This window comes from Nannospalax galili, unplaced genomic scaffold (assembly GCF_000622305.1).
Source record: "Nannospalax galili isolate Female #2095 unplaced genomic scaffold, S.galili_v1.0 scaffold328, whole genome shotgun sequence".
NCBI classification, from domain to species: Eukaryota; Metazoa; Chordata; class Mammalia; order Rodentia; family Spalacidae; genus Nannospalax; species Nannospalax galili.
Genome location: NW_008358342.1, coordinates 1,411,334 through 1,437,804, shown reverse-complemented (window position 1 = coordinate 1,437,804; position 26,471 = coordinate 1,411,334). Strand labels below are relative to the sequence as shown.

The 26,471-nt window shown below is 41.8% G+C and overlaps 1 protein-coding gene across 2 annotated transcripts in view; it reads right to left on the bottom strand.

Moving 5' to 3' along the window:
* Prelid2 (PRELI domain containing 2) overlaps window positions 1-25,275 on the bottom strand; it is a 74,700-nt gene extending 49,425 nt beyond the window's left edge. The window contains exons 1-4 of one of the 2 annotated variants that reach the window (XM_017795222.2): window positions 25,124-25,275; window positions 13,886-13,943; window positions 10,805-10,878; window positions 8,374-8,534 (exon numbers count right to left, since the gene is read on the bottom strand). In XM_017795222.2, the coding sequence (XP_017650711.1) occupies window positions 8,374-8,534; window positions 10,805-10,878; window positions 13,886-13,943; window positions 25,124-25,174 (344 nt within the window). In that variant the 5' untranslated portion in view covers window positions 25,175-25,275. Of the gene's footprint in view, window positions 1-8,373; window positions 8,535-10,804; window positions 10,879-13,885; window positions 13,944-25,099 lie in introns of both variants that reach the window. The other variant, XM_008821650.3, reaches the window with a different exon arrangement.
* Between the last annotated feature and the right edge of the window lie 1,196 nt (window positions 25,276-26,471).

Genomic DNA, 26,471 nt, shown 5'->3' with positions numbered 1-26,471 from the left:
TAGTCATAAAAACAGCATGGTACTGGCACAAAAATAGACATATAGATCAATAGAACACACTAGAAGACCTAAACATGAGTTCATATAATTTCAGCCACCTAATATTCGACAAAGATGCTAAGAACACACAATGGAGGAAAGACAGCATCTTCAACAAATGGTGTTGGCAAAACTGGATCTCCACCTGCAGAAAAATGAAACTTGACCCTTATCTTTCACCCTGCACAAAAGTCAATCCCAAATGGATCAAAAACCTCAATATAAAGCCTGAAACTCAGAAACTGCTAGAAGAAAACACGGGGACCACCCTCCAAGGTATTGGCGTCGGAAAGGACTTCATAAATCAGACACCAGCTACTCAGGTGCTAAAGTCAACAATCAGTAAGTGGGACCTCATTAAATTACAAAGTTTCTGCATAGCAAAAGAAACAACTAAGGAAGGGAACAGGAAACCCACTGAGTGGGAGAAAATCTTCACTAGCTATATATCTGACAGACAATTAATAGCCAGAATATACAAAGAAATCAAAAAAGAAAGAAATCAGAATATAAACGACCCAATAAAAAGATGGTCAATAGACCTAAACAGAGAGTTCTCAAACAAAGAAATAAAATGGCTAAGAATCACCTTCAAAAGTGCTCACATCCTTAGTAATTAGAGAAATGCATATAAAAACCACTTTAAGATTCCATCTTACCCCAGTCAGATTAGCAAAGACCAAGAGAACAAAAGACACTAAATGCTGGAGAGGATGTGGAGAAAGAGGAACGCTCATTGACTGCTGGTGGGAATGCAAACTAGTGCAACCACTATGGAAAGCAGTGTGGAGAACCCTCAAAAAACTAAAAATGAACCATTTGATCCGGTGATACCACTCCTTGGCATATAACCAAAGGACTCATCATACTGTAGAGATACCTGTACGCCCATGTTTGTTGCTGCTCTCCTCACACTAGCTAAGAAAAAGAAACAACCTAAGTGGCTCTCAACTGATGAATGGATAATGAAAATGTGGTACATTTACACAATGGAGTTCTACTCAGCAGTAAGAAAAGATGAAATCTGCAGGTAAATGGATGGAACTAAAGAGTGTTATACCAAGTGAAGTAACAAACACAGAAAAGCAAGTGATGTATGCTCTCCCTCATTTGTGGATTGTATCACCAATCCCTTATATGTAAATACATAAATTCTGGCTTTTGGGTTTTTTTTCATTTTGTTTTATCATTTTGAGGCAGGGTCTCTCTGTAGCCCCAGCTGGCCTAAAACTGGCTATGTAGACCAGGCTGGCCTCGAACTCACAGAGATCTACCTGCCTCTGCCTCCCTAGTGCTGGGATTAAAGGTGTGTGCCACCATGCCCAGCTAGTGAATATATAAATTCTGATGTAACACCAGGAGCCAGGTAAAGGGAAAGGATATATGGAGGTAAAGGAAAAAAAAGCAACCTGAAAGGGGATAGTAGTGAACAGATGTTACCTGAGGGAAATGGAAAAAGTGGGAGTAATCGGCAGGGAGGAGAGGAGGGAGGGGACATGCAAGGGACCATGGTGTGGGGGAGGGAGAGAAGTCAAGAGAGGAAAGATGGCGGGGTTGGGAGGTATTGGGAGTAGTGGAGGGATTATGGGGGCACTGTGACTAGGGAAGGAGGGAGGAGGGAAGCCAGATAGGAGAAAAAGGAGTGGAGATGAGTGAAACTTGGGTGGGGGCGGGGGGGCTAGGAAACCTAGAGGGAAAATGATGCCCTAGAAACTCTATGAGAAATGTACATAGAGTGTCTGAACACTGATGTATATGTATCCTAGGAGCTGCTTGGTAGGGAACACAGTGCCAGATAGAAAAGACCTCCCTTAGAGTGACAAGCATGTCGTACAGCACTCAGCAAAGAGGCTTCTTTTTGCAACAGATGGAGGCTACTGCAGAGTTACACATCTGGTCAGGCACAGAGAACATATGCCTGGGAGATGCCCAGTACTAGGTGACACATCTGCAGTCAAATCTCTACAACTAAGGCTCATGGAACATAGTGGAATAAGGGGTAGAGAGAGGGCTAATGCATCCCTCAACTCTCACCAGTGAGGCTTCCATGTACATCAGAGTGTGATACACACAGAAGGCCACAACTGGCCAAGTTTTAGAGACTAAGAGACTGTAGAGTGTAGGATGGGACTCCTATATGGAAACTCACCCACCCACAGCTCAGGGACCAGTGAGGGAGAAGAGGTGGAAAGATTGTAAGAACCAGGGCTGGTTCATGAACACAGGGTGGAGGCCTCCAGGCCACTGGAGGCTTGCTCATGTGAGCCTGTGGCAATGGTGGCATCAAGCATGGGACCCATGTCAACTCAACTAAACAAGGACCCAAAGGGGATGTGAGAAGTAGTTGGCAGGCCAGCACTAGATTGGGAACTATTTGAGACTGCTGGGTGAGGGAGAGTATGACTTACATACGACCACTGGATGGGCTGGCTAGACACCAGTGGACGCATGTCTCAATTTTTTACTGTATGATATCCACTTCTCCCTTTAAAAGGATGTCATTAATTTATTGAGCAAACTGACTTTTGATCTGCCTTATGTTGCATATTCTGGATTCACCCTAGTGTGCATACCTTGGTAGCAGCATGTCACTCTATTTCAAAAAGAATGGGAATTCCATTCCATAAAAATTACAAGAGGAAGACATTGGATGAAGTTAGTAAGGAAGAATGTGTATTAGCAATACCTAGGTGTATGAGAATACAGGCAGGAGCAACAAATGTCACCGCTGTGGAGAGGTCAGTGGGAGTCAAATCAGTTCTAGATATGCGTACTAAATTTACCATTACACAGAGAGCAAGGATATTGTTGGGTCTACAGGAAATCAATCCGTCTCCAGCCCATCTCTGAACTGAGCCAACAGGCCATGTACAAGGACAGAGAGACATCTGGCTTCTCATCACACACACACAGACACCCACACACACACACCCCTACTAATCACACAGCTTGAAGGTCTCGTTTTAGAGTCAGCAGATATGACAGAGTCACCCCACACCTATCACTCCCTCCAAGGCTCAGGGACTTTTTAGGAAAAGGTTGGTAGAAAGAATGTAAGAGCCAGAGGAAGGGATGGAGTGTTAATTAGAAGTGTCCTCCTATCACTATGCTGGAAAACTATAGTCACACCTCCTTCCCAAGCTCAGCAAGGAGTCAATGGGGGAGTAAATTGCCCCTCCCACCCAATCAGGTGACCTTAGCTGCATGTGGGGGAGGGGTTGAGGATATATAAGCTGAGAATGCCATGAGGCACCTCTCTCGCCATTTTGTGCAGCGGTTGGGAAGTCACAGGATCTACATTTGAGTGTGGACTTTCTGGTGCAGCCTTAAATATGGGGAGAGGTGCTCACTCTTCTGTAAAGAAAAAAAAAAAAACTCACCTTATGCTCTGTTAGCAAACCCAATAAACTCATTAGGATTTTCAAAACTAAAAAAAAAAAAAAGTGAACAGAGCTGGGGCTGGAGAGATGGCTCAGCTGTTAAGAGCACTAACTGCTCTTACAGAGGACCTGGATTTGATTCCCAGCACCTACATGGTGGCTACAAACGGTCCTTAACTCCAGTTCCAGGGGAATCCAAAGTCTTCTTCTGACCTCCGAGGCATTGCACAACACAGGTGCACTCACATCCATGCAGAAAATATACTCATACACATAAAATAAAAATAATAATAAAAAAAATTAAAATAATCTGCTGGGCTCTGCCTCCCAAGTGCTGGGATTGAAGACATGTGCCACCATGCCTGGCTTTGGTCTTTCATTTTTCTGTCTCTACTTTTCCACCTTTAAACTTCACTGTATATGATTCTTATGTAACCTCTGCTTCAAGTTATTTCTGGAAAAAAATGTGTTAAAAATTGCCTCTCTTTGGAGTAATAAAAAAAATTTTAAAAATTAAAAACTGGGTTGAAGACATGGCTCAGCAACAGTTAAAGCACCAGCTGCTCTTGCAGAGGGCCCAAATTCAATTCCTACCACCCACATGGCAGCTAACAACCATCCATAACTCCAGTTCCAAGGAATCCAACACCCTCTTGCATGATGTGGGTATACTTACATACATGCAGGCAATACACTCATACACATAAAATTTTTTAAAATTGTCCATATTTGATACCAGTTAGCCATTTCTCTTACATTCCTAACAAAGGAAGGAAATCAAAGTAACAATATGCCCCCCACCAATTACCCATTCATTCACAATGCCTGCCTAGATATCTCTAAATCCAAATCTCTATCAACAGCTAAGGAAACACACTCTAGACTCCAATCACAGCTTTCTGCACATCTTCACCTGCTGAAGAACCTTCATGTGGTGACTTGCTGTGGAAAAGGCCAAGCCTGTTCTCCATACCTACTTTCCAAGGCCTTCTGCAGAATGAGATTAATCTACCCCTATAAACTTGCAGATTCTCTCTGACCGCTTTCTTGAGTGGAGCTGCTCCATCAAGTCTCCCTGGATTCACATGCTGGCTCAATGATTTAGCTATACCACATTGGACAAGTTATTTAACATGAATCTCAAAAACTGCACATGAAAGATCTAGCCTTGACCTTGATATATATATGGTAGCCTACTATGTCATAAGAAGAAGTATTTTGGAAAGGATTAGAACATAATAAAGAAAGAAAAAGAGGCAAGGTCAAGAGTTTCTATAAAGGAATCTGCTCACAGGTATCAAAATATAACATGCACATACCTTTTAAACTATAAATCCACTTCATCCAGTCTACCATAAAAGGTAATTAAGGGCTGGAGAAGTGGTTCAGGGGTTAAAAACACTGGCTGTTCTTGCAGAGGACCTAAATTTGGTTCCCAGTACCCTCATGGTGGCTAACAACCATCCATAACTCCAGTTCCAGGGGTTCTAACCCCCTCTTCTGACTTCTGCAGACACTGGACACATGGGTGCATTTATATTCATGCTCACAAAACACTCACCCACATACATTAAAAATAGATAAATCAAAAAACCTTTTTAAAAGGGTAATTGAACAGAATGAGGGTGTGGATCAGTTGATAGAGTACTTGCCTAGCATGCACCAAGCCATGGGTTCAATCCCCAGCACCACATAAACCAGGTGTGCTGGCACATGCCTGTAATCTCAGCACTTGGGAAATAGATGCAGAGGAATTAGAAGCTCAAGGTCATCCTTGGTTTATAATGAGTTCAAGGCCAGACTGTGTGTCATGAGACCCTGTCTCAAAAAATAATAATTGAATAAGGAAGAAAATATGCAATCACAGAGATTTTCATTACAATACTATTTTGTAACACCTAAAAATTCAGAAACCCATGTCAAATAAGAATGAACCAAGACTAATGTGTAAATAATATGTAAATATATGCAACTAGACCTGCTCTCCAGTTGATGAGATTTTTTACAATGTTTTCCAGAATGGATTAATATTAGTTACCAGAGTCATGTGTCTTTTTACCCACAATCAGAATGATTTTTTAAATAATTTTAAAAAGGAAAAAGTACAGTTTCATAAAAGGTGTTTTTCCTAGATTATCAGGTCAAATTAGCATTTTACTGTAATGGGTAGATCTTCAGTTTGGCTTTTAAGACTAGCCAGTACCCCAAATATCAGAAAAATTAAGATTAAAATGAAGTAAATGAAATGAAAGGCTTACTTTGCATGAAATCAGACAATGCCATCTTTTTACTCCATCTGCATACCAAGAACAGAGCTCTGTCGTCTGGCCACAGTCTTTAAATTAATCCCAACCATTCATGTTCCATATGAGCACTGAGCATGAATGAAATAAAAACTATGGGCTGACACAACTCCCTCTGATGCTTTCTCACATGTTCAGGGCACTGCTGCAACATTGTAGCATCCTATCCTGCCACCAGAGTTGTGGAAGCAGGAATGATCTAGAAGAAGGCCGGCTAAGAACCGCTAAGAACGGCTTTTATGTTAGGGACATTTAGTTATTTGAAAGTTTTAGTATTTCAAAAGTAGCTATATAATAAAAAAAAGTCAAATCACACAGAAAAGTAACAATTATCCTCTGAAATCACATTATGCATAGTAATGATTACCATTAACATTTAGTGCTTGTGATGTTTCACTTTTGTTACAGAATTTATCTTTGGGAGCCAAGAAATGTGACAGACACCAGAGAATAGGAGGCAGGAAGACCACTTGAGCCCAGGAGTTTAAGACAAGGGTAGGTAACATAATGAGACCCTTGTCTCAAAACCAAAACAATCTGTCTTTAAGGAATTAATCATTTCTCACCTACTATGCTGGGAATTAAAATTAAAATGCATGTTAATCAGGTATAGGTCCTGTTATAGGGGAATGAACACCATTGAATGCTGTTAGTGAATGCAAATGTATGTGTTGACACATTGGAAGACAATGTGACAGAGTCTGTGTGTTATGGACCATGAATCTATGTACTCCCAAATTCATATGTTGACATTGTAATTTGATTGCATTGCACTGTATTTTTGGTGCTGGGGTGGACCCAGGGTTTCATGCATATGAGGCAGGCAACAAACCACTAAGCAGTTTCCAGCCTGTATGTTGAAACCTTTACCCACTACAGGAAGGTATTAGGACAACAGGCCTTTGGGATAATTGAGTTTATACAATGCCATGAAGGTGGAACCTAACCAAGGAATTAGTGCCCTGATAAGATGGGAAAGAGATTACAGCTCATGTTTTCCACCTTGGGGACTAACAGAAGTCACCTGAAAAGCAAGAGGGAGGCCTCCCCACACACTGCCTCTGCTAGTGACTACATGTTGGACTTCCTAGTTTCTAGAGCCATGAGAAATTAATAAGTGTTGCTTAAACCACCCATACTATGGTATTCCAATTACAGATGCCCAAACTAAGATACTATATAAAACCAAATCATACATGTCTTGAAAACCAGTCATATAATTCTTTAAAATTGACATATAAGGACCATTCACACCATAAAATTTACTTCCCTAAAACTGTACAATTCAAAGGGATTTAGTATATCCACACGGTAATGTGGTGACTGTGGCAGTAGCGGCACAACTGTCACGTTTGTTAACATTCATAGAACTCTATAGTAGGAAGAGCAAATCTGATTATCTGTAGATAATCTTGCAACAAACATGACATTTAAAAATTCTACTTAGAGCTAGGTGGGATGGTACAGGCCTTTAATCCAAGCACTCAGGGGGCAGAGACAGGAGTATCTCTATGAGATAAATGCCAGCCTAGTCTACAGAGTGAGTTCCAGGCCAGCTGGGGCTTCAGGAGACACCCTATCTCAAAAAAAAAAAAAAAAAAAAAAAAAAAAAAAAAAAACAGAACAACAACAAAAAAAGACCTAAAAATTATACTTAGAGATACACATATCACATAAGAAATCATATGCTTCACAGATGTTATATTCTCCTTTAGAGCAAAGAGAAACTAAATAGCACCTGAATGTCTAGTTAAATGTCTAAAGAGGCAGTAATAATAAAATGTAGTGCAGATTGAATCTTATGCAGAGGAAGAAGCTAGTTTTCTATGGAAAACTGATAAAGTTCTGAAATGGTATAGTATAAAAAATAAGTGTACAATAACTTGAATGGCATAAAATCTTGTGTAAAAACAGATACACAAGAGATGAGAGAAATGGCTCAGCAATTAAAAGCACTGGCTGCTGGGGCTGGAGAGATGACTCAGGGGTTAAGAGCACTGGCTGCTCTTGCAGAGGACCTGGGTTCAATTCCCAGCACCCACATGGTGACTAACAACCACTCATAACTCCAGTTTCAGGGACTCTGACTTCCTCTTCTGACCTCCTCGGTCATTGCACAACATGGGTACACTTACAGACATGCAGGCAAAATACCCATACACACAAAATAAAAATAAATAAATCTTTTTTTTTTTTAAGATACACAAACTACACTTAAGATGCTTGGTGAGTATATGTGCAAGCACCTTCCTATGCATGCTTGAACTCAAGTCCAGTGATGGGTTTACATACATGATGACACCAAGCAAAAGTATTTTCCTTATTTTAAACTGTGTTGAACACCTAGAATACCTTTAAAGGTCAGAAGAATATTCAACAAATTGGAATTCATTGCCTCTGCAGAGTTAAAAAAAAAGAATTTGGAGAGGTGGTCAGAAAGGAGTTCAGTTCTTTCCAATATATTGAAAATATATTCATCTATTACTTGTTTGATTTTAAAATAATGTGAAAAAAATGTGAAATATGTATGTGAATCCCTGCACCTAAAATACCAAAACACACACACACACACACACACACACACACACACACACACACACACACACACACTCGACAGACATAGACATAGACAAACACAGAGGTGATCTTACCAATTTGGATTTTCTACACTTTCTCGGAAGACAGACTCTTCCCTCAAGGATGCATACTGTGTCCACGTGAGGCAGTGACTTCGTATAGCCATGTTCCTTTCCTGAGGACTAAGCCATGATTCCTCTTCTAACTGGATAGACGGTATCTTTAAAATGCTCACCTGTCCAACAGAGAGAGGATGACTTTCTGAATTTAGGAAGAACAAGCTACATAAAGACTGGACCTGCTTGAATAATAATGGTCTTGAATACTAAAGAGACAATAATGCCTCACCAATGGCCCTCAGTCTTTGATAGTCAGACACACCATGACCTCACTAAGTGTGAGGAACTTGCAAATAGCCCAGGATTTATGTAAGCTGTTCAGTCCTGGCCCAGTTTCTTTAACTACTAAACACTAAGCAAATTATCAGTTCTTCCCTGTGTCCTCCAGAGCAGCCTTCCGAGTGGATGGATTCTCCTCAGGCCCACCTACATGCTCACATGCAGGGCAGTATCAAGCAAAAATATTTTCTCCATTATAAACTCTGTTCAGTCCCTAGAAATGGATGCCTTCCCAGGTAGAAAAGACACGGAGAGCTACAAAGGCAGAATTGTACACATGAAAGCCTTAAATTATTTAAGAATTGAGATACAAGATGAAGTTGAATGCCTTTTTAAATAATAGATTTAAAGTGTATATATAGGGCAAAGGCAGTGTAGGAAGTTTGTGCAATGGCCAGTAATAATTTTCTGCTACAGTGCAACACATCTTACGATCTGGAAAAAATTAAGAAAGGTCATGGTCATTATCATTTCTTTCTAGTAAGAAAGTATCAGTGTTTTAACCCACAATGAGGAATAGGTAGATACTGCCATTTTTCCTATGTACGAGCACACCAATTTAATTTGCAAGCTAATCTGAAGGAGCCAAGCTGCATTCTGTATCACACAGAAAATCTCTTTTAGGTACAACCACTTGAGACATGTTTAAACTATCATCAGGATGTTCTCTCCTGCTTTCCTAATATATCTTAAAAGACCCCCATCAAAAATCCTTTTACATGATTAATGCAGAGACTCATAACTGTTCAAGGTGACTGTAGTGCCCAGCTGTGGATAGGGCATCTCTGTCAACAACCCCAAGGCTCAGGAGACATTACAGAAAAGAGGGAGGAAAGAATGTAAGAGCCAGAGGATGGGGAGGAGTGCTGTGGAATGCTTTCTCAGGGACATGACATGGCTACTGCATTCATGAACCAGCAGCTGTGGTTACTTGCAAAGACCTGCATAAGGTTAAGCCAGTTAAATATTCAAGGACAGCATGGGTGGAAGAGGGCCTACTGAGATGCGACCCTCGCTGAGGGCTATTGTCAGTTGATGGCTGCTGGAAGAAGGAGAGTCACTTTCCTTTTGGGGGGAGGCTACTGGTAGGTTACTTTTGACCTAGTAGATAAGCATACACCCATGCACTAATTGGACTCAGTGGGTTAAAATTAATAATAATAATAATAATAATAATTAGTAATAATAATAATAAAAGGAGATGAAGTTGTTGGGAGGCAGATGTGTTGGGGAGGAGTCAAGGTTTGGAGGGGGAGTGGGAAGTATATGATCAAGATACATTGTATAACTATGAATTTTTCAAAGAAAGAAATTTTTTTTAATTTTAACTCTCCTACAGTCAGGCATGGTGGTACATTCCTGTAATCCCAGCACTTGGGAAGCTGAGGCAGGAGGATTTCCATGAGTTTGAGGCCAGCTTGATCTGCACAGTGAGTTCCAAGCCAGGCTTGCCTGAGTTAGAGTGAGGGCCTATATCAAAAAGAAAAATCCTTGTACAGTTGAAGCCATGAAAATGAAGTTTTCCACTCACCTCCTTCCAACAAAGAATCACCAGAATGCTTGGGGGTTTCAAAAAGAGAAAACAATTTTCTATTATGAAGATTTCATCGTCAGTCTCTTATTTTACAGAAACACACACCAAACAACTTACATAGGGCACTGAGAGCATTATGCTCTCAGAAATAGCTATTATTTATGACAGTGAGTTAGAAACAAAAGTGTTTGCTTCCTTACCAAAAATGAGACTAACACAATCTTCTCACTTCTAATTGTTCTTACCTAAGAGCCATTTCTGCTCATGGACAGATTAGCAAAGGCAGTCACTTCATGCAAAATGTCAAAAGTATCCATAAAATAATCATAAATATCTCCATGCCCATTAAAAGCCTTTCACAGAAGTGATGGAAACAGAGACACAGTATCTCCAGCAGCATCTGCCAAAATTGGAATGGACATGAAAGAGATCTTTTTTCCCTAAAAAACTAAGAGATTGGAGAAGCAAGATATTCTAACACTCCTTTGCAGAAAAAAAAAAAATGCTATCTTTTTCTATGACTATTAAACTTATTCAATTTTATACTATGATTAAACTCTGAAATGAATTTACCTTCCTTAAAATTTCTGGAACCACATTCTGACAGATAGCAATCCTCTTCCTATAGATGAGTCCTGTTAATTCATCTAGAAAAAGAAAATTTTATACTCAAAAAGAAATAATTCAGAAAAAATGTATTCTTACCTAAGTCCATAAAACTTTTAAAGTCAATTTCAATTTTCAATATGTAGAATTCTTAGAGATAAGGCTTAACTCAAAATTTAGTTTTCCAGGAGCTGTAGAGTGGTTTCAAAGGACCTGAGTTTGGGCAGCTCACAACTGCCTGTAACTCCAGCTCCAGGGGATCCAACCCCTCTGGCCTCCATGGGCACATGTACTCACATGTACACACAAATTCACATGAAGATACACATATATACACACAATTAAAAATAAAATTGGGGGCTGGAGAGATGGCTCAGCAATTATGAACACTGGTTGTTCTTGCAGAAGACCCGGGGTTCGAATCCCAGCACCCTGATGGCAGCTAACAACTGTCCATAACTCCAGTTCCAGGGGATCCAACAGCCTCTTCTGACCTCCATGGGTATTGGACGACACAGGTCACTTACCTACACGCAGGCAATACAAGCAGGCAATACACGCATACACATAAAATAAAAAATAATAAAATATTTTAAAAATAAAATTGTTCAAGAAACATTTCAGTGTTCCTGATCAATTTCCTGGGCCAAATCACAAATGTTCAAAGAATAAGGGCAAAACAGAAATTCATAACACACATGCTAAAGTTAGGGAAAAAGAACCACAAACTGGCCGTTCCTCTGGATTATCAGTATCAACCCAATCATCCCGTGATGGCAAAGGCCAATGGCCACTTGCTCAACAATAGAGTGGGAACAGATTCTGCCGCCTCCTATACCACACTGTCAAGCATAGATTTCTGAATGCAAAATTTAAACTAATTTTAATTGTAACTAATTAAATACATTAGTCATGTTCTTTATAGAAGACTATAGAGGAACAGAACCACCTGTGACCAGAGCATTCCATTCTGGAGGAAAGTTTCGGAACAGAACCAGGAAAGTTAAAATTAATAAGAATAATTTTTTAAAAGATGGGGAGACAGCTCAGTCAGCAACAGCACATACTGCTCTTGCAGAGGGCCTGAAGTCAAGTGGCTCACAACTGCCTGGAACTCTAACACCAAGGGAATCCGACACTTCTGGTCTCCACAAGCACCTGCACTCAGTTGCACATACCCACACTCAGGCACACACACCTACACATAATTAAAAAATAGTAAAATATACCTTTTTTAATTATTAAAAAATAATCAAAAATTTGAGTTAAGAAGAAAGACAGAAAAAAAAGATAAAACTGTGTAGTGCTGCCATTGTGCTATGAATTATTAAGACTCAGCTACAATGCAGAGCTTCTCTGAGCTCTGACTACAGTAGTCCCAAGCCTGATAGAAACACCCTGATTATCCGGAACTGGCTGACAGGAAGTAGAAGATCCACCCAACGGCAATCCTTCAACCATCTCACCTTAATATTTGCAACCCATGTGCAAAAAATGGCGAGGCAAAGGTGACAACCACAGAAACAATCAATAGTCCTACGCCACCTCGGAATATATGCATTATTTTCTCATTTGTTCTTCATAGCAACCTGAATTAACAGGATTAGTCTACCATCTGATAGATCATGAACCGGAGTCTCTAAAAAGTTAGGTCATAAGGGAGTAACAGAATCAGGACTTGAAAGTCAGGTTTATCTCAGGCCAAATAACAAGCTTGTCCCATACTGCATGTAGATATGTGAGAAAATGCTTTAAAAATCTATTTATGGGGCTACAGAGATGGCTGAGTGGTTAAGAACACATACTGCTCTTACAGAGGACCTGAGTTTGATTCCCCACACCCAGGTTGGGCAACTCACAACTGTCTATGTCCCAGGGGATCTTCTGGTCTCCAAGGCCACCTGCACCCTCCTGCACATGCCCACAGACACATACATATAATTAAAAATAAAATAACTCTTTTCTTAAAATCTATTTAAATAGTTACAGATATGCAGAAAATACCCTCATAAACAAGATAGCTTTGTGTTCCAAAGCACAGAGGGCGCTGCAGGTAACCACAGCAGCACCTTATTGTTTCTATGAAAGTTGAAGAACATGCTGGAACAGGCTCTGGGTGTCTCCACAGCTGTGCATCAACTGTGTACATCATCAGATCTTCTGGCACTGCCCACTTCTCAAATTCAAACATTGACAATCACAATGCTTCCACTGAGGAAGGGAAGGCAGAGAACAGGGGGCTCTACCCCTGGGCTGGAGCACATTCAACACTTTCTGAAAGGGGTCACATGGTAAATAATTTAGGTTTTTGAGCCAAAAAGTCTCTATTGCAAAAATACTCCACTCTGTTATTACAGAGAGGAAGTAGCCATTGATAACATACAAACAAATGGGGAGTGGACACCAACCAATAAGCTTTATTCACAAAAACAGCAACATGAGTCATAATTTGCTCATAAGCACTAAGCACTAAGGCCACATTGCACCAATATGCTGGGGGTTTTTTGTTTGTTTGTTTTTGTTTTGGGGTTTTTTTGGGGGGGGGTAGGGTCTCATGTAGCCCAGGCTTGTCTTGAATTCCTGATTCTCCTGCCTCCACCATTCAAGAGTTGGGATTACAGATATGGGCCACCACACCTAGCTTCAATTGATGTTTTGCCATCTACAAATCAAAATGTGATAAGGGATACAGCCAGGGGACTTTGGGCAAGTTAGCCTCTATGAGCCTTGGTTTCCATATTCATTAATAATTTTAATGCCCACCTCAAACAGTTCTCTGAAGGTTGAATGAGTTAATAAAAGAAGCTGACATACACTAAGTGCCCCAATATGTTACCTGTTATAATTATATGCAGCTCAGTTTTGCCATCAACTATTAATTTAGAAAGTAACAAAAGTACTGCTTGAGATAACAGACACACATGCACATACACACATGCCTATACATACATGCACACACATTCATGCACATACACATAGACACAATGTTTACACAGGCATTATGCTTAATGATCATCACTGAACTAAGGGTATATTTTAAGAACTTACCTTTCTTTTCTTCCACGATTTTTACAGAGATGACATTTCTATCCATGGGATTAGGATACTAAATGAAAACACATAAAGAAAAGTTAGGATTCTCCTTTGTGAAAATGAATTGACTGATAGAAACAACAGCTATTTGTAGAACCAGTAAATATCTGCCAAGAAACCTCTAGGTAAAAGCCAGTTTTAAATCTAGGATCTTAGTTTTACCACTTAGGTTCAAACACGTTAGATACCTGGGCCAGCATGAAATCCAGAGGAAACCTTTATTTAAATCCCATCTAGCCCCGAGCAGAGATGAGAATGAGATTAAGCTAACTGATTAACAATAACAACAATAATAATGCTATGGGACCAGTCTAACATAAATCAAAAACTCTCTCTATGGCACTCAGTCACCGTGCTATATGCTTTAGCTACACAATCTTACCTAAATCTAACAGCTAGTCTATTGGGAATGGGTTACAGGATATCATTATCCCTAGTTTTCAAAGTGGAAACTGAATGAAGATTGGCTTGGTCTGTCATCCAGCTGGTTCCTAAAAGGCAGGGAATTAAGCAAGCCAGTTCAACATGAGAGTATTCCTTTACTCCTGTCCTGGACTATGGCCTGGTGCTGGGTTAGCATCTCAGAAGAATCATCAGGAGACTATAGTATGTCATGGCAGTTAAGAGCACTGACTGCTCTCACGAAGAACCTGGGTTTGATTCCCAGCACCCACATGGCAACTAACAACCGTCTGTAACTCCAGTTCCAGGGGATTTGATACCCTCTTCTGACCTTTGTAAGCATTGCACTACACAGGCGAACTTGTACATGCAGACAATATGTTCATACACATAAAATAAAAAAATAATAAAGAGTATAGTATGTCAGGCATATAGTATGTATAATTTCTTTTATTAAATTCTCCTGAAAGATAATTTTGATGTACTAAGGTTGATAACAGCTACCACTTTTATCCTAGTCAATTTACATCAATTATCTGTTAATTCTCAAAAGCATTCCATTAAGTTATATGATATTTTTTCCATTTCATGTATAGGAGAGAAGGTTTAGGTAAATTAAATAACTTGAACAAAATGGCTAATAATTAATGCATCTGGAGAAATGTAATTTACCCCAAATACAGTCTGACTGCCCCCACGTCTACCATGATGTCACCTCAGAGTTACTCTAGCTCAACCCTTCCACTACTTAGGAGTGAAGAGAGGGGGTGGGGGGGAGTCCTTCAAACCACAAGCTAAAGTGGCTGCTGACGGGGCCCTGATGTTCCTTGGGTTATCTGCTTGCCACCCCCACCCCCTCCGCCGCCCCAGGTTCCCAGCTTCATCTTGTGATCAAATCTTAAAAAGAAATGGAATCTTAAGGTAATGACAGAAACCAAGAGTAGTGCACCGGTGGAGGTGGGGAGTCCTTCACCTAGAGAGCTTGAGCTCCAGGACTCCTAAGTCCTTAGACATGCAATATAAAACTCAATCAGTATAGGACTCAAAGAACCAAAAATAAGAATAAAACTCTTTAAAAGCATTTCTGCACACATTCACTCATTTCAGCCCTAGAAAGAAAAGCTTAAAATTACAATGACTACCTTTTTGAAATTTAGCCCTCTGGAAATCCATGTCCATAACCGAGGGTTGGATCAGGGATTCTGTTCCTCAGCAAAGGAGACTTCCCTTTACATTGCACCCTGGACAGGAGATATCTGAGACCCATACAGCTCCCTGAACCAGATGAACAGGTGTGTGAATTAACCTTTGCACACTAATTTAAAATAAAATTCTTTACTGTATTCTAGCTTGTTCATTACCTATCCATAAACATATCTTGAAAGTTTCAGATAAGCTGTAAACAAATTGTAGGAAGATTCGTAAACTAAATTATGAAGAATAGAAATGCAATCAGAAGAGAGACACAGTGATAAAAGTTCAAGTTCCAATCACGTCACCAAATTGTCAGTGAAATTCCTATAAACTAAACAACTTTACACTTTCGCTTAATTTTAATATTTACTTATTAAGACAAAGGATATTTGTTTAATAGTGAAAATGCTCTTCTTTTGTGTTTCGGGGATAGAGCAAGCTAGAGATAGATTGATAGCATGCCACATTGCTGTTCCAGACACCTAGGACATGGTAATGAAACAAAAAAAAAATCTGTAGCTTCTTATAGAGTTTGCATGTTAGTTGGAGAAACAAACAAAAACAGAAAATAAAGATGTCAGATCTGCTCAAGAAAAAATAAATCAGACTTAAGGGGTGATGGGAAATCATGGAAGGTGCAATGAAACATACTTAAGGGTCATTCATTATACAATCCCTGCACACAGCAATAGGAAAATGGAAGTCTTATTAACTGAACACAAGGGACCATGAGCTATTCACTCTAATACTCTAATAAATATCATTTGCAAATTTAAGTCATTTTCTTATACAACTGCTCTGGAGTTGAACAGATATAAGCCTCAAGTTCCCAAACAAGAATGGTAAGAGAAATTAGAGGTTTGTGTGCAATCGCTAAATACTGTAACATGAATGGCACATATTTTAACTCTTTTTAAAAATTAAAAATGTATTGAACCAAGGCTTCCTTTACCTGGCATTACTTAAAATGATATAACACCATCTTGTGGTAACTTAAATACTCATGTTCTAATTCACAAAAAATGTATGTAAAGCCCAATTATAAGGGGTTAAAAGAGGGAAGGCTGCTCAGAGATGATTGCTACTGGTAACACCAGCCTGGGGAAACAGGGAGTAGCAGTCGAGGTTTTCTAGACCCCTGTTCAATGACTGTGGATTTGATTCAACCAGATCTATACTGTGTCCATGTGGGGCATGTTATACAGTGGCTGCCCACTGCCCACTCATTTGCTATTCCTCCAAACAAGGACATGTATTAACAAGTATTATGATATGGAGTCTTCTTGCTAAAAATCTCATGTGTAAATCCTGCAGACAAACAGACAGGCAGAGATCCCCCATCCCCACTCTGCACTAGAGACTCTCCTGAAAGCAACATGATCTGATGACCCAGTTTCTGCCAAAAGCCCTTTCCTGAGCATGGCTCAATGACTACATGTACTATACTGTATCAGTGAGGTTGGGGGTTTCTCAGGATATATTTGACTTCATTTTGATTTTACTTACAATTTCACTTTCTTTACAGAATGTGCAAGCTAACTCCTTTCCTTTCCCAAGACATAAATCTATTTCAAAAATCACTGCATGTTTTGTGTGTGACAAACAAAAGTAAAAAGCACACGGTCCTAAGGTTATCGTCCACCCCTCCTTTCATTTACATTTTACATATTATAAGAGGCTAAAAATTGTTGAGTGGAGTTATCCCACGCGGGCTGATAAAGCTGCTCCCAGATGCCATAGGTTATTAAATGAAAACCCCTGGGTTGGCTATCTTTCTACAAGACCCAGCAGGGGCCACCAAAATAATCCAGGCAATTGCAACTGCTGTTGGCTGCCCACCAGACCTAGACAGTAAACCCTATTGCTAAAGACACCACATACTCTGCTCTAAGGGCACTGAGAAATCAATCTAGAAGTCAGCTGGAAGCTTCTTCCCTGCTGGCTAACCCTTATGGTTCCAGAGGTACTACACAGACTACTGCTAGAACTGTCATCAGTAGTCCCAGCTGTGAACCTTACAAGCTATATTACTGACTTGTCAGGTGAGAGACACCCACTGATGCAATACTGGCAAGTCTGTTATGGGGATTACCAACCACTTTCTGATTGGATTTGAGCCCTGCTTCACAGGAGGGAACTCGTGCCTAGTACTACACCTGATCAAAAGCCTGTGGCTAGAAAGATCATAGTCCTAGTGGGGAAGCTACTGCAGTGATTGTGTTAAATGGAGATAATGTACCCATCAAATTACTTTCTAAATAATTGTTTATCCTCATAGATTAGTGATGTCAGCTTTGATCAGAGAAGCTTTTTTTCTGCAGTAGATGGTGATAACTGCAGAGACATCATTGGTCAAAATTCTGAGAATAAATTACTATTGAATGCTCTGCCCTAAACAGGACATCGATATGACCTCTAAAAGGGTCAGGGAACACTGGGGAAGAGGGGGTAGAAAGAGTGTAAGAACGAGAGGAAGAGGTAGAATGTTGGGGAACCCTGTCATCCACACATGACATGGCTGCTGTACTCTTGAATTCACAGGATCTGCGATCACCTACACAAGACCTGCTCAAGTTTGGGCCATAACTTCCTGTCACTGAGGTGGGAAGGGCTTATAGTACCCCACCCTCCCCTGAGAAATTATAAGCAATTAACCGTTGCTAGTGGAGAAGAGCTCAAGAGGCCCCCTTCCCTCCCTGAAAATCTAGAGGCAGGCAATGGTTGCCCAGGGACAGGGACTGAGAGAGGAACAGACAGTTTCTCCAGTGTTGTAATTACTGATAAGATACCCAAGCTCTTGTAAATATTGTAAATAACCCCCACCCATGCTCCTATAAGCAACTATAATGAAACTCATTGGACTCCCAACCCCCACCCCCCGACACACACACACACACACACACACACACACCATGAGAAAGGGACTGAGTAGGAAAAGGAAAGGGATCAGTGGGAAGGGAAGGGGGACAATAGAGAGTGATGGAGGGAAAATACAATAAAAATACCTTGTGTGCACGTATGAAAATGTCATAATAAAACCCATCTGATGCCAGGGATAGAGAATGTAATTTAAAACAAATACATAATTACTCAAAGTGAGAGACCAAGAAACCAAGTCCATCTATTACAGGAATAACATTTCATATACATGCGGGTCAAGTTTCATGAAGATACAGCATCTACTTTTGTTTGCTGAGGGGAAGTTTATCACTCAGAAAGCATACTATTAAGAATAAGGAGTTTTTAAAATAACAGCTAACTGGGGGCTGGAGAGATGGCTTGGCAGCTAAGAGCACTAGCTGCTCTTGTACAGAACCGGGGTTTGATTCCCAGAACCCACATGGTAGCTAACAACGGTCCATAACTCCAGTTCCAGGGGAATCCAATGCCCTCTTCTGAACACTTTGGGCACTGCAGGACACGGGTGCACTTACATACATGCAGGCAATACATTCATACACATTAAATAAAAATAACAAAATTTTTAAAATGATAACAGCTAACTGAAAAGTTCAAAAGTCTACACCTCCTTTTGAAGCACAGCTCCCACCCCAGTCAATGAATCATAGGACTCATTAAAGACTGACTCTTGAATGCGGTTATCTGAAAGAGCACAAGGAATCAGATGAGCTGACAGATTGCCCAAGTCTCCAAGAGAACACCCGGAGGACCCACAGGAAGCTGGGCCTGCTAGCACACGCATTTGCTTGTTACACTTTAAGGGTCTCTGCTACCCAGCTGCTTTCAAACACATACATACAAAGGATCTGTGCTGCTCATAAGAGTTTGGTATTCAGCTACACAGAGACATCACCATACATTGTCAAATCCTTTTATGGTCTCCATAAAGTAGTTTATTGAGGAAGAAAAACCAAGTTGACTTTATACTAAAATCAAATAAGTCATCAATTAACACTTCGATGATCTGCCTGGTGAGGTGGCTCATGACTGAAATCTCAGTACTGGAGAGGCTGAAACAGGAGAGTCAAGCTGCTCAAGGCCAGCTTGGGTTACACAGGGAGAGTGTTTCAAAAAAAAAAAAATCACCTTACTCCACACTCTATAAATATGGCCCTGAGAAAGCATGTCACAAGAATGGATGCATTCCTCTCCACTCCCCTGACAACGAGCTCCTTGAGGGCAAGGTCATGTTTTATTTATCTTCAAAAGATAGAAGATTTGCCATGAATATCAGTTAATAGGCATATAATGAATATGGAACTATTAACACTTTGAGAGGTAAAAATTTTCCTTCATACACTAAGCCTCGGCCTTCACTAAATAAGTTACCAAGAGCACTTTAAAATTCAGTTGCACTTAAAAAACAATTTATCATTGAGATGTACATAGTTATTCATGATCACATTCTCCTCCATTGTTCCAAGTTAGTAGAGACTTCTGCAGACTACTTGCCTCAGCTTTTCATTTTCATGTTCATGGAACAAACATAATGATCGCCAGTATTCAACGAGGGCTTTGAAAGCATCTACCGAACCCCAACATTAAGGTGCCTTACATGCATACGTATGCATTAGTTAATTTAATGACCCCAGTAACTTTAAAAGATAGCAGCTATTATTCCTATGCTGCAGATGAGGAAACTGAGGCACAGAAACACAAATGATCCATCCACATCCCACAAGTGTCAGCACCCGATGTGAGGATGGTCCTCACATGCACCTCCTCCATGTCACACCTCACCTGCTGGAGGCCTGAGGATGAAAAGATGAACGTGAAGCCCAGCACAGCATGTGAAGGACACCAGCAGCCACTACATTACACTCAGGTCTAACCTCTATCAAACCCTTGGTTTGGGAAATATAGGCCCTCCCTAAATACTTCTGGAGCTCTGTGGGGGAAGATGTTCCACACGTGTAAGTGTCAGACTTGCAAGGGAGCAAAGATAGGATCGGAAGGAAACATTATTAACTACTCAATCAACTTTCTAGTCTAAATGATAATAGCCATTCATAAATGCCCTTTATGAGCTTAAAGGTAAACACTCAATCCATTCCTTGCAGTGTGCCACTGGAATAAAGCTTTAGGTCATAGATGGAAGCAAACAAATTATTTTACTGTTTTTATTATAATATTCCAAGAAAGGACACGTATCTGAACCCTACATTGACTTTCCTCTGTTTGGGGCTTTTGTTTCATTTTGTGAAATGTGGAAAGGGTGTTTCACTGTGTTATCTGAGCTGATCTCAAATTCCTGGGCTCAAGCAATCCTCCTGCCTCAGCCTCCCAAGTAGTGATTTCAGTGTGGAATTATATAAAATGGCACCCAAGAGAGTGAGCTTCACTGATGGAACAGGGGCTTGCAGAGTGCTTGCTATGTGCTGGGACCTCTTTGGGTTCTTGGGATACAACAGAAATAGCTAACAGGAATTGGAGTTTACCTCCCCCTTTCCCTATTGGGAAAAGTCAACTGGAGCTATCTACACTGAGAAGCTTCAAGCACTCTGGTCTCATTTGGCTAGACAGAAAAATCTACTTATCCCCATGGCTCATAAGAGTCTTCTTTGATGACTTTAAATTCCAAGCAGATGATATATAAGAAGCTCTCTTAGCACCCAGCACATGACAGGCACACCCATCAAAAAGGCCTCCACGAGCCTCAAAACAGTATCTTCTGCACCCACCACATTCATCTATACAACTTCCTGTTCTCTTTGTAGATGATTTTTAATCAAAAGTAAGAGAACATCTCTACATGATGAAAAGCAAGAATCATACAGAGAAGGAAACCAAAACACATTGTGAAGCCACTGACATGAAAGTGTGGGTTAGCATCTCATGAAGAAACCATGTCTGGGTTCACAGCACTGTTCCATAAGCTGTGCTGGGGAACACTGTATTCCACAAACACAGAGGACTGTATTGCTTATTTTCCAGGTGCCACTTATCTTTGAAAGCATGCAGCTAATATTTTGCCAGTTGTGGCCAACAGACAGGTGTAAGGAGGGCAGACATTCTTCGGGTTTTAAAAATAGTAGCGTATTAGAACTTGGAAGGCAAGTCCTAACATACCAAAAGCCCAAGATCGGTAAGATTCTATTTAAAACACAGCGTCCTCAGTTCTAAAGCAGCTTCACACCAATGTGCAAGATCAGACTAAACGTTCCCAGATATCCTCAAATGATTGTCCCTTTTGCCCAGTGCTTGCCTTTAAAAAATCATAAAGACTAAAAAAATAAAAATAAATAAAATAAATAAATAAATAAATAAGTAAAAGCATATTTTGCCTAAAAGATAATTCTTACTGCCTGAAGTTTTATAAAAAGCACTGGTAGCCAGATGTGGTAGTGCATGCCTTTAATCCCAGTACTCAAGAGGCAGAGGCAGGGGGATCTCCATGAGTTCAAGGCCAGCCTGGCCTATAAAGCGAGTTCCAGGCCAGCTGGGGCTACAGGGAGACCTTGTCTCAAAAAAGATTTAAAAAACCACGTTTGTCAAACTACTACATTTCTGATCCTCACAACACCTCTGGAAGGTAGGCATTGTTGCCATTTCACAGATGATTAAAAAAAAAAAAAAGAGGCTGCTTTATACAGTTGTGCGCACTGCTCTTCGTGCAAAGGCTCGCAGTCAGGTAGATCGGTGAATTACATCCACCTAGGGGAAGGAAATTTTGCTGTTGTTATTTTGGTTTGGTTTGATTGGGTTTTGGTTTTTTGAGACAAGGGAGGTCTTGCTGTGAAACCCAGGCTGGCCACAAACTCATGATGATCCTCCTGCCTCAGACTCTCCACTGCTTGGATTACAGGCATGAGCCACCACACTTGGGTCCCTCCATAGTTCTTATACATGTGAAACACTTAGCTGAATTTCTTGCAACAACTGTATCAGATGCTAACTAAATGCACTTAAAGTGACATCATCCCCACCACACAGCACACAAAACCCACATGAGCTCAGTCAAACCAAGGAATCATGAGAATTAAAAGCCTGTCACTGGGCGAGCCACTAAGTTCTGGAGTGATTTATTACACAGCAATGGCTAACAAGTACTGTGTGTCCCACCCTCACACATCTAAGCTAAGCATCATATCATACAAAGGTACACTCAGATGAGCAGACAGGGGACTGCACCCAGCAAAGCTGAGCCTAAGCTGCTGTCCTTCCCATACAGCCCCCATTGAGGCCATGTGTTTAAGACAGGCCACACAGCCTGCTGGCACAATGCAGGCTTTATGTTCAGATGGGCTGAGATCCTGGTTCTCCAACCTGCTAGCTGGGGGAGCTTGAACAGTTACTTAAACTTCTCTGAACCTCAGTTTCCCCGTGATGTAAATGAGTCAGTCAAGATGGCTTCTGATGCTTTTGGGAGGCATGGAGACAATACTATACCCAGGGCAAATGTCCATGTCTACACACACACACACACACACACACACACACGCACAACTTGCCCAGAAAATTCCTACCTATGCTTCAGCACACCTTTTAAAGATGCCATTTCTCCAAGAAGGCCTACCTATGGCACTCCAGCACGCATCCCCACCCCTCTGCATGTTCACTGTGTGACATACACATCCCCCATTGAAATTATGCTAACTTCATAATTTATTATTGTCAGTCTCTCAAACTAAAGACCATTGTCTCCATGAGAAGAGGGTCTTATGTGTTGTGCCCTCCTAGGTTTTTCCAATGCACAGAAGACAAATCGAAAACACTGAGTAACAGAAAAGCCTTTAGCTGGACCTGACATGTGAGTATACTACAAAGGAGAGTGTATGGGATGTTGTGTGTTGTGTGTGCGCTTTTGCAGGAGACCTGCCTCGGTAGAGTCCAATGGGAGAGGAAGACTCATCTAGAAGAAACCCTCAGACCCTCTAGATGGTCAAAGTGTCCCTCCCATTCTGGAGACAAAGAGCTCCTTTTCATGATGGCAATCCTTCCTCAAGAAGCAGTAGCACTATAGTTTGCATCTTGAATGTTCCCCAAAGGCCTGTGTTAAAGGCTGGGCCCCCAGGGAAGTAGTGAAATCTTGAAGAGGTGGTGAAGACTTGTGGGGAGCTCCTCAGGCATTGGGGACACACCCTAGTATTGGACTGTGGGACTCCAGCCCGTTCACCCTCTCCCTGGCTTAGACCTAGGCAGGTTGTTGCTCCACCACAAGTCCAGAAGCAGCAGGACAACTGATTATGAACTGAAGCCTCCAGAACAGTGAGCCAAGATAGACCTTTTCTCCTTATACGCTCACTGCCTCCAGTACATCATCATAATGGAAAAGCGACTAACACAAGTGACATTAAGGAATCCACACTCCAACCTGACAGCCTGAACCAAACACAGACTGTTAGCTCTTCCTTGTATGTGCTCAGATGACTGGCCTAAGGCAAAGTCTACACAAGATACACACATTCATTTCATCAGATTTTTGCTAAGGACCTAGCAGGTACTAGGCACTGTTTCCAGATCCAAAGATCAAGGAACAGCTCCCTGTGGTCCCTAAAAAAAGTCCTCCATAGCAACACCATGGAACTCAACACCCTCCTCACTCCTCAATTAACTTGGGTTCCCTGCTGAGTCTTCTTCCGTAATGGAGGCTTCTCATATACTAGAGGTCCCACCTGACCACCTTCCCAGCATCTCCTCAGTCTGGGCTTCCAGGGTGCATAGATTCCACTGTAGGGAGTGCTGCCCAAGGCCAGCTGCAAACATTACAAGTCTTGCTTAAGACTGTGAAAGCTGGAGAGACTTAGAAGACCTGTGGGCAGAACCCCTCATCATATAGACAGACTCTGCATCTGGGAAAGAGCTCTGGCTCAGGGTCACCCAGAGAGCTAACTAAACAGGGAACCCAACTAAATAGAATCCAGGGTACTACCTCCCAGACCTGGGTGACTTCCCTTTTTGGACGTTTCTCACTTTCCTCTTAGCCTGAATCACAGTCCCAAAAACAGTCTTCAGCATGAAGAGGCCCACAGAATGTTTTGATAAGGGTCCACTATTACACTAGTACAAACAGTATTTTAGAGCCCTTGCTAATCATCGGTCCAGGTGGTAAACAGTTTTCATTAATTACCTCACTTGAATCCTCACAACAACCCTAGGAATGTGTGCTGTCTTCCTCATTCTACAAACTGGCAAACTAAGGTACAGTGAGGATAAGTAATCTGCCAGAGGACCCATAGTTACTTAAAATAACAGAAAATACTAAAGCAATAGCATAACGCTGAGTCAGCCACGACCGTGGCTTCAAGAGCAATCACTAACTTAAGGAGTGGGTGATGAACTACTAGCATGCCAGTCCACCCCATGAGGCCTCCCCCAGCCCGTTGCTTCTGCCTGAAGAGCAGGGCGGGATGTGGACGTGATGCCTTGCATGCATGGCGCCCTCCGCTCTTCTCGGACCGCAGCCTTCGAGGAAATCTGCCTCCACCCTCACCCAGCACATCCCCGGAGCAGCACGCGCGCTAGAGGTGGACACGGAGGGTGGGTCTGGACCCGGATAGTTGGGTCAGATCCCTGAGCGGACGCAGGACAAGGCAGCCGCGGACACTGGAGCGCAAGGAGCAGCGCAGCTCTCGGGAGCGGGCGCGCGGCCCAGGCCGGACGGACTGGTACCTTTCGGAGGAAGCAGGCGACTACCTGCTCGAACGGGTACTGGAACACCTGGTGCAAGTCCACGGTGACCCCCATGTCGGGCACCAGCCACCAGGTGCCGCGCCGAGCTCCGGACGCCAGCCACACCCCGCGGCCAAAGGGGCGTGCACTTTCTCTCCCCTTTTCAAACTTTGCAAACTTTATTGTCCCCTCTGAGACAAGGCTATCGGTCACGCCCACGTCCCCTTCCACCAACGTCCTAGGTGGGTGTCAGGAAAGCCGGTCCCAGCCCAGGATCCCTGCCCTGCCACGCCTGCAGATAGCGCCCGCCTGCGAGCTGCAAGCCTTGCACTTTGGAACTGGGTTTTTAAGCCAGCACTGCCTAACACCCCAGAATTAAGCTCTGGTGACATAACTAAATATAAATAAAAAGTAATAACTAGGTAAGCTGCCTGCCTGGCATCTCGAGTGTGGTGCTGTAAGCCCTCCTCAGCTGAGTCTGGTGAGACAAAGGCTAACCTGGACCACTACCTGGGGTGCGAGGCCGGGCCTCAGGTAGGGAGGAAACTGCCCTCACCCGGCACTGTCGAGGAAATACTCTGGGTGTGTATTCAATTCTAGGAAGTTCCTTTGCTCAGGTTAAACACTGCTGAGCAAGGAATAAAAGGATACGGGGAGGGGCGGGGGGGAGTATTCTTTACTCCAAAGCTCCAAAGAACAGTTGTTAACGGAAGGAGCAAATGTTACTACAATGTTTATTCGGAAAGTTATTCAACCTGTTTCTAAATACATGCTGTGTGCCTGACACTGTAGATTCAGCAGCAAATTCAACCCAATCCCTGCTGCTTTGTAAAATGAATGAGCCATGTGATTTGACCGCCAATCAACACTGTAGAAAAATAAGGATAATGGGTTAAAGTTTCAGGGCCTAGACATGGTTGGGCTGGTTGAGCATGGACTGTTTCTGAGGTGTTGAAGTTTACATTTGCCTGCCGTGCAGAATCTCACCGGGAGACAAACTGTTAGCCTTTGCTGAGGCTCCTCCTAACCCTCACCCAAGCAACTGAAAGAGGTTGGAAGAAAATATACACACAGTGACAGTTGTCAAAACTCAACCACCAACCTCACAGGTCTCATCTTTTCCTATTTCTTTTTTTTTTTCTTTCTTTTGAGAGAGAGAGGCAGAGAGAGGGGCTGTCTCGTCTAACCCAGACTGGCCTCAAACTCACTATGTAGTTGAGGATGACCTTGAACTTCTTATTCTCCTGCCTCCACATACTGAGGGATTATATGTTTGCATCACCGGTCTTTTTTTTTTTTTTTTTTTTTAATGTGGTGGTAGAGATTGGACTTAGAGCTTCATCCTCAGCCCCTTCAAGGGGACTTTTAATGG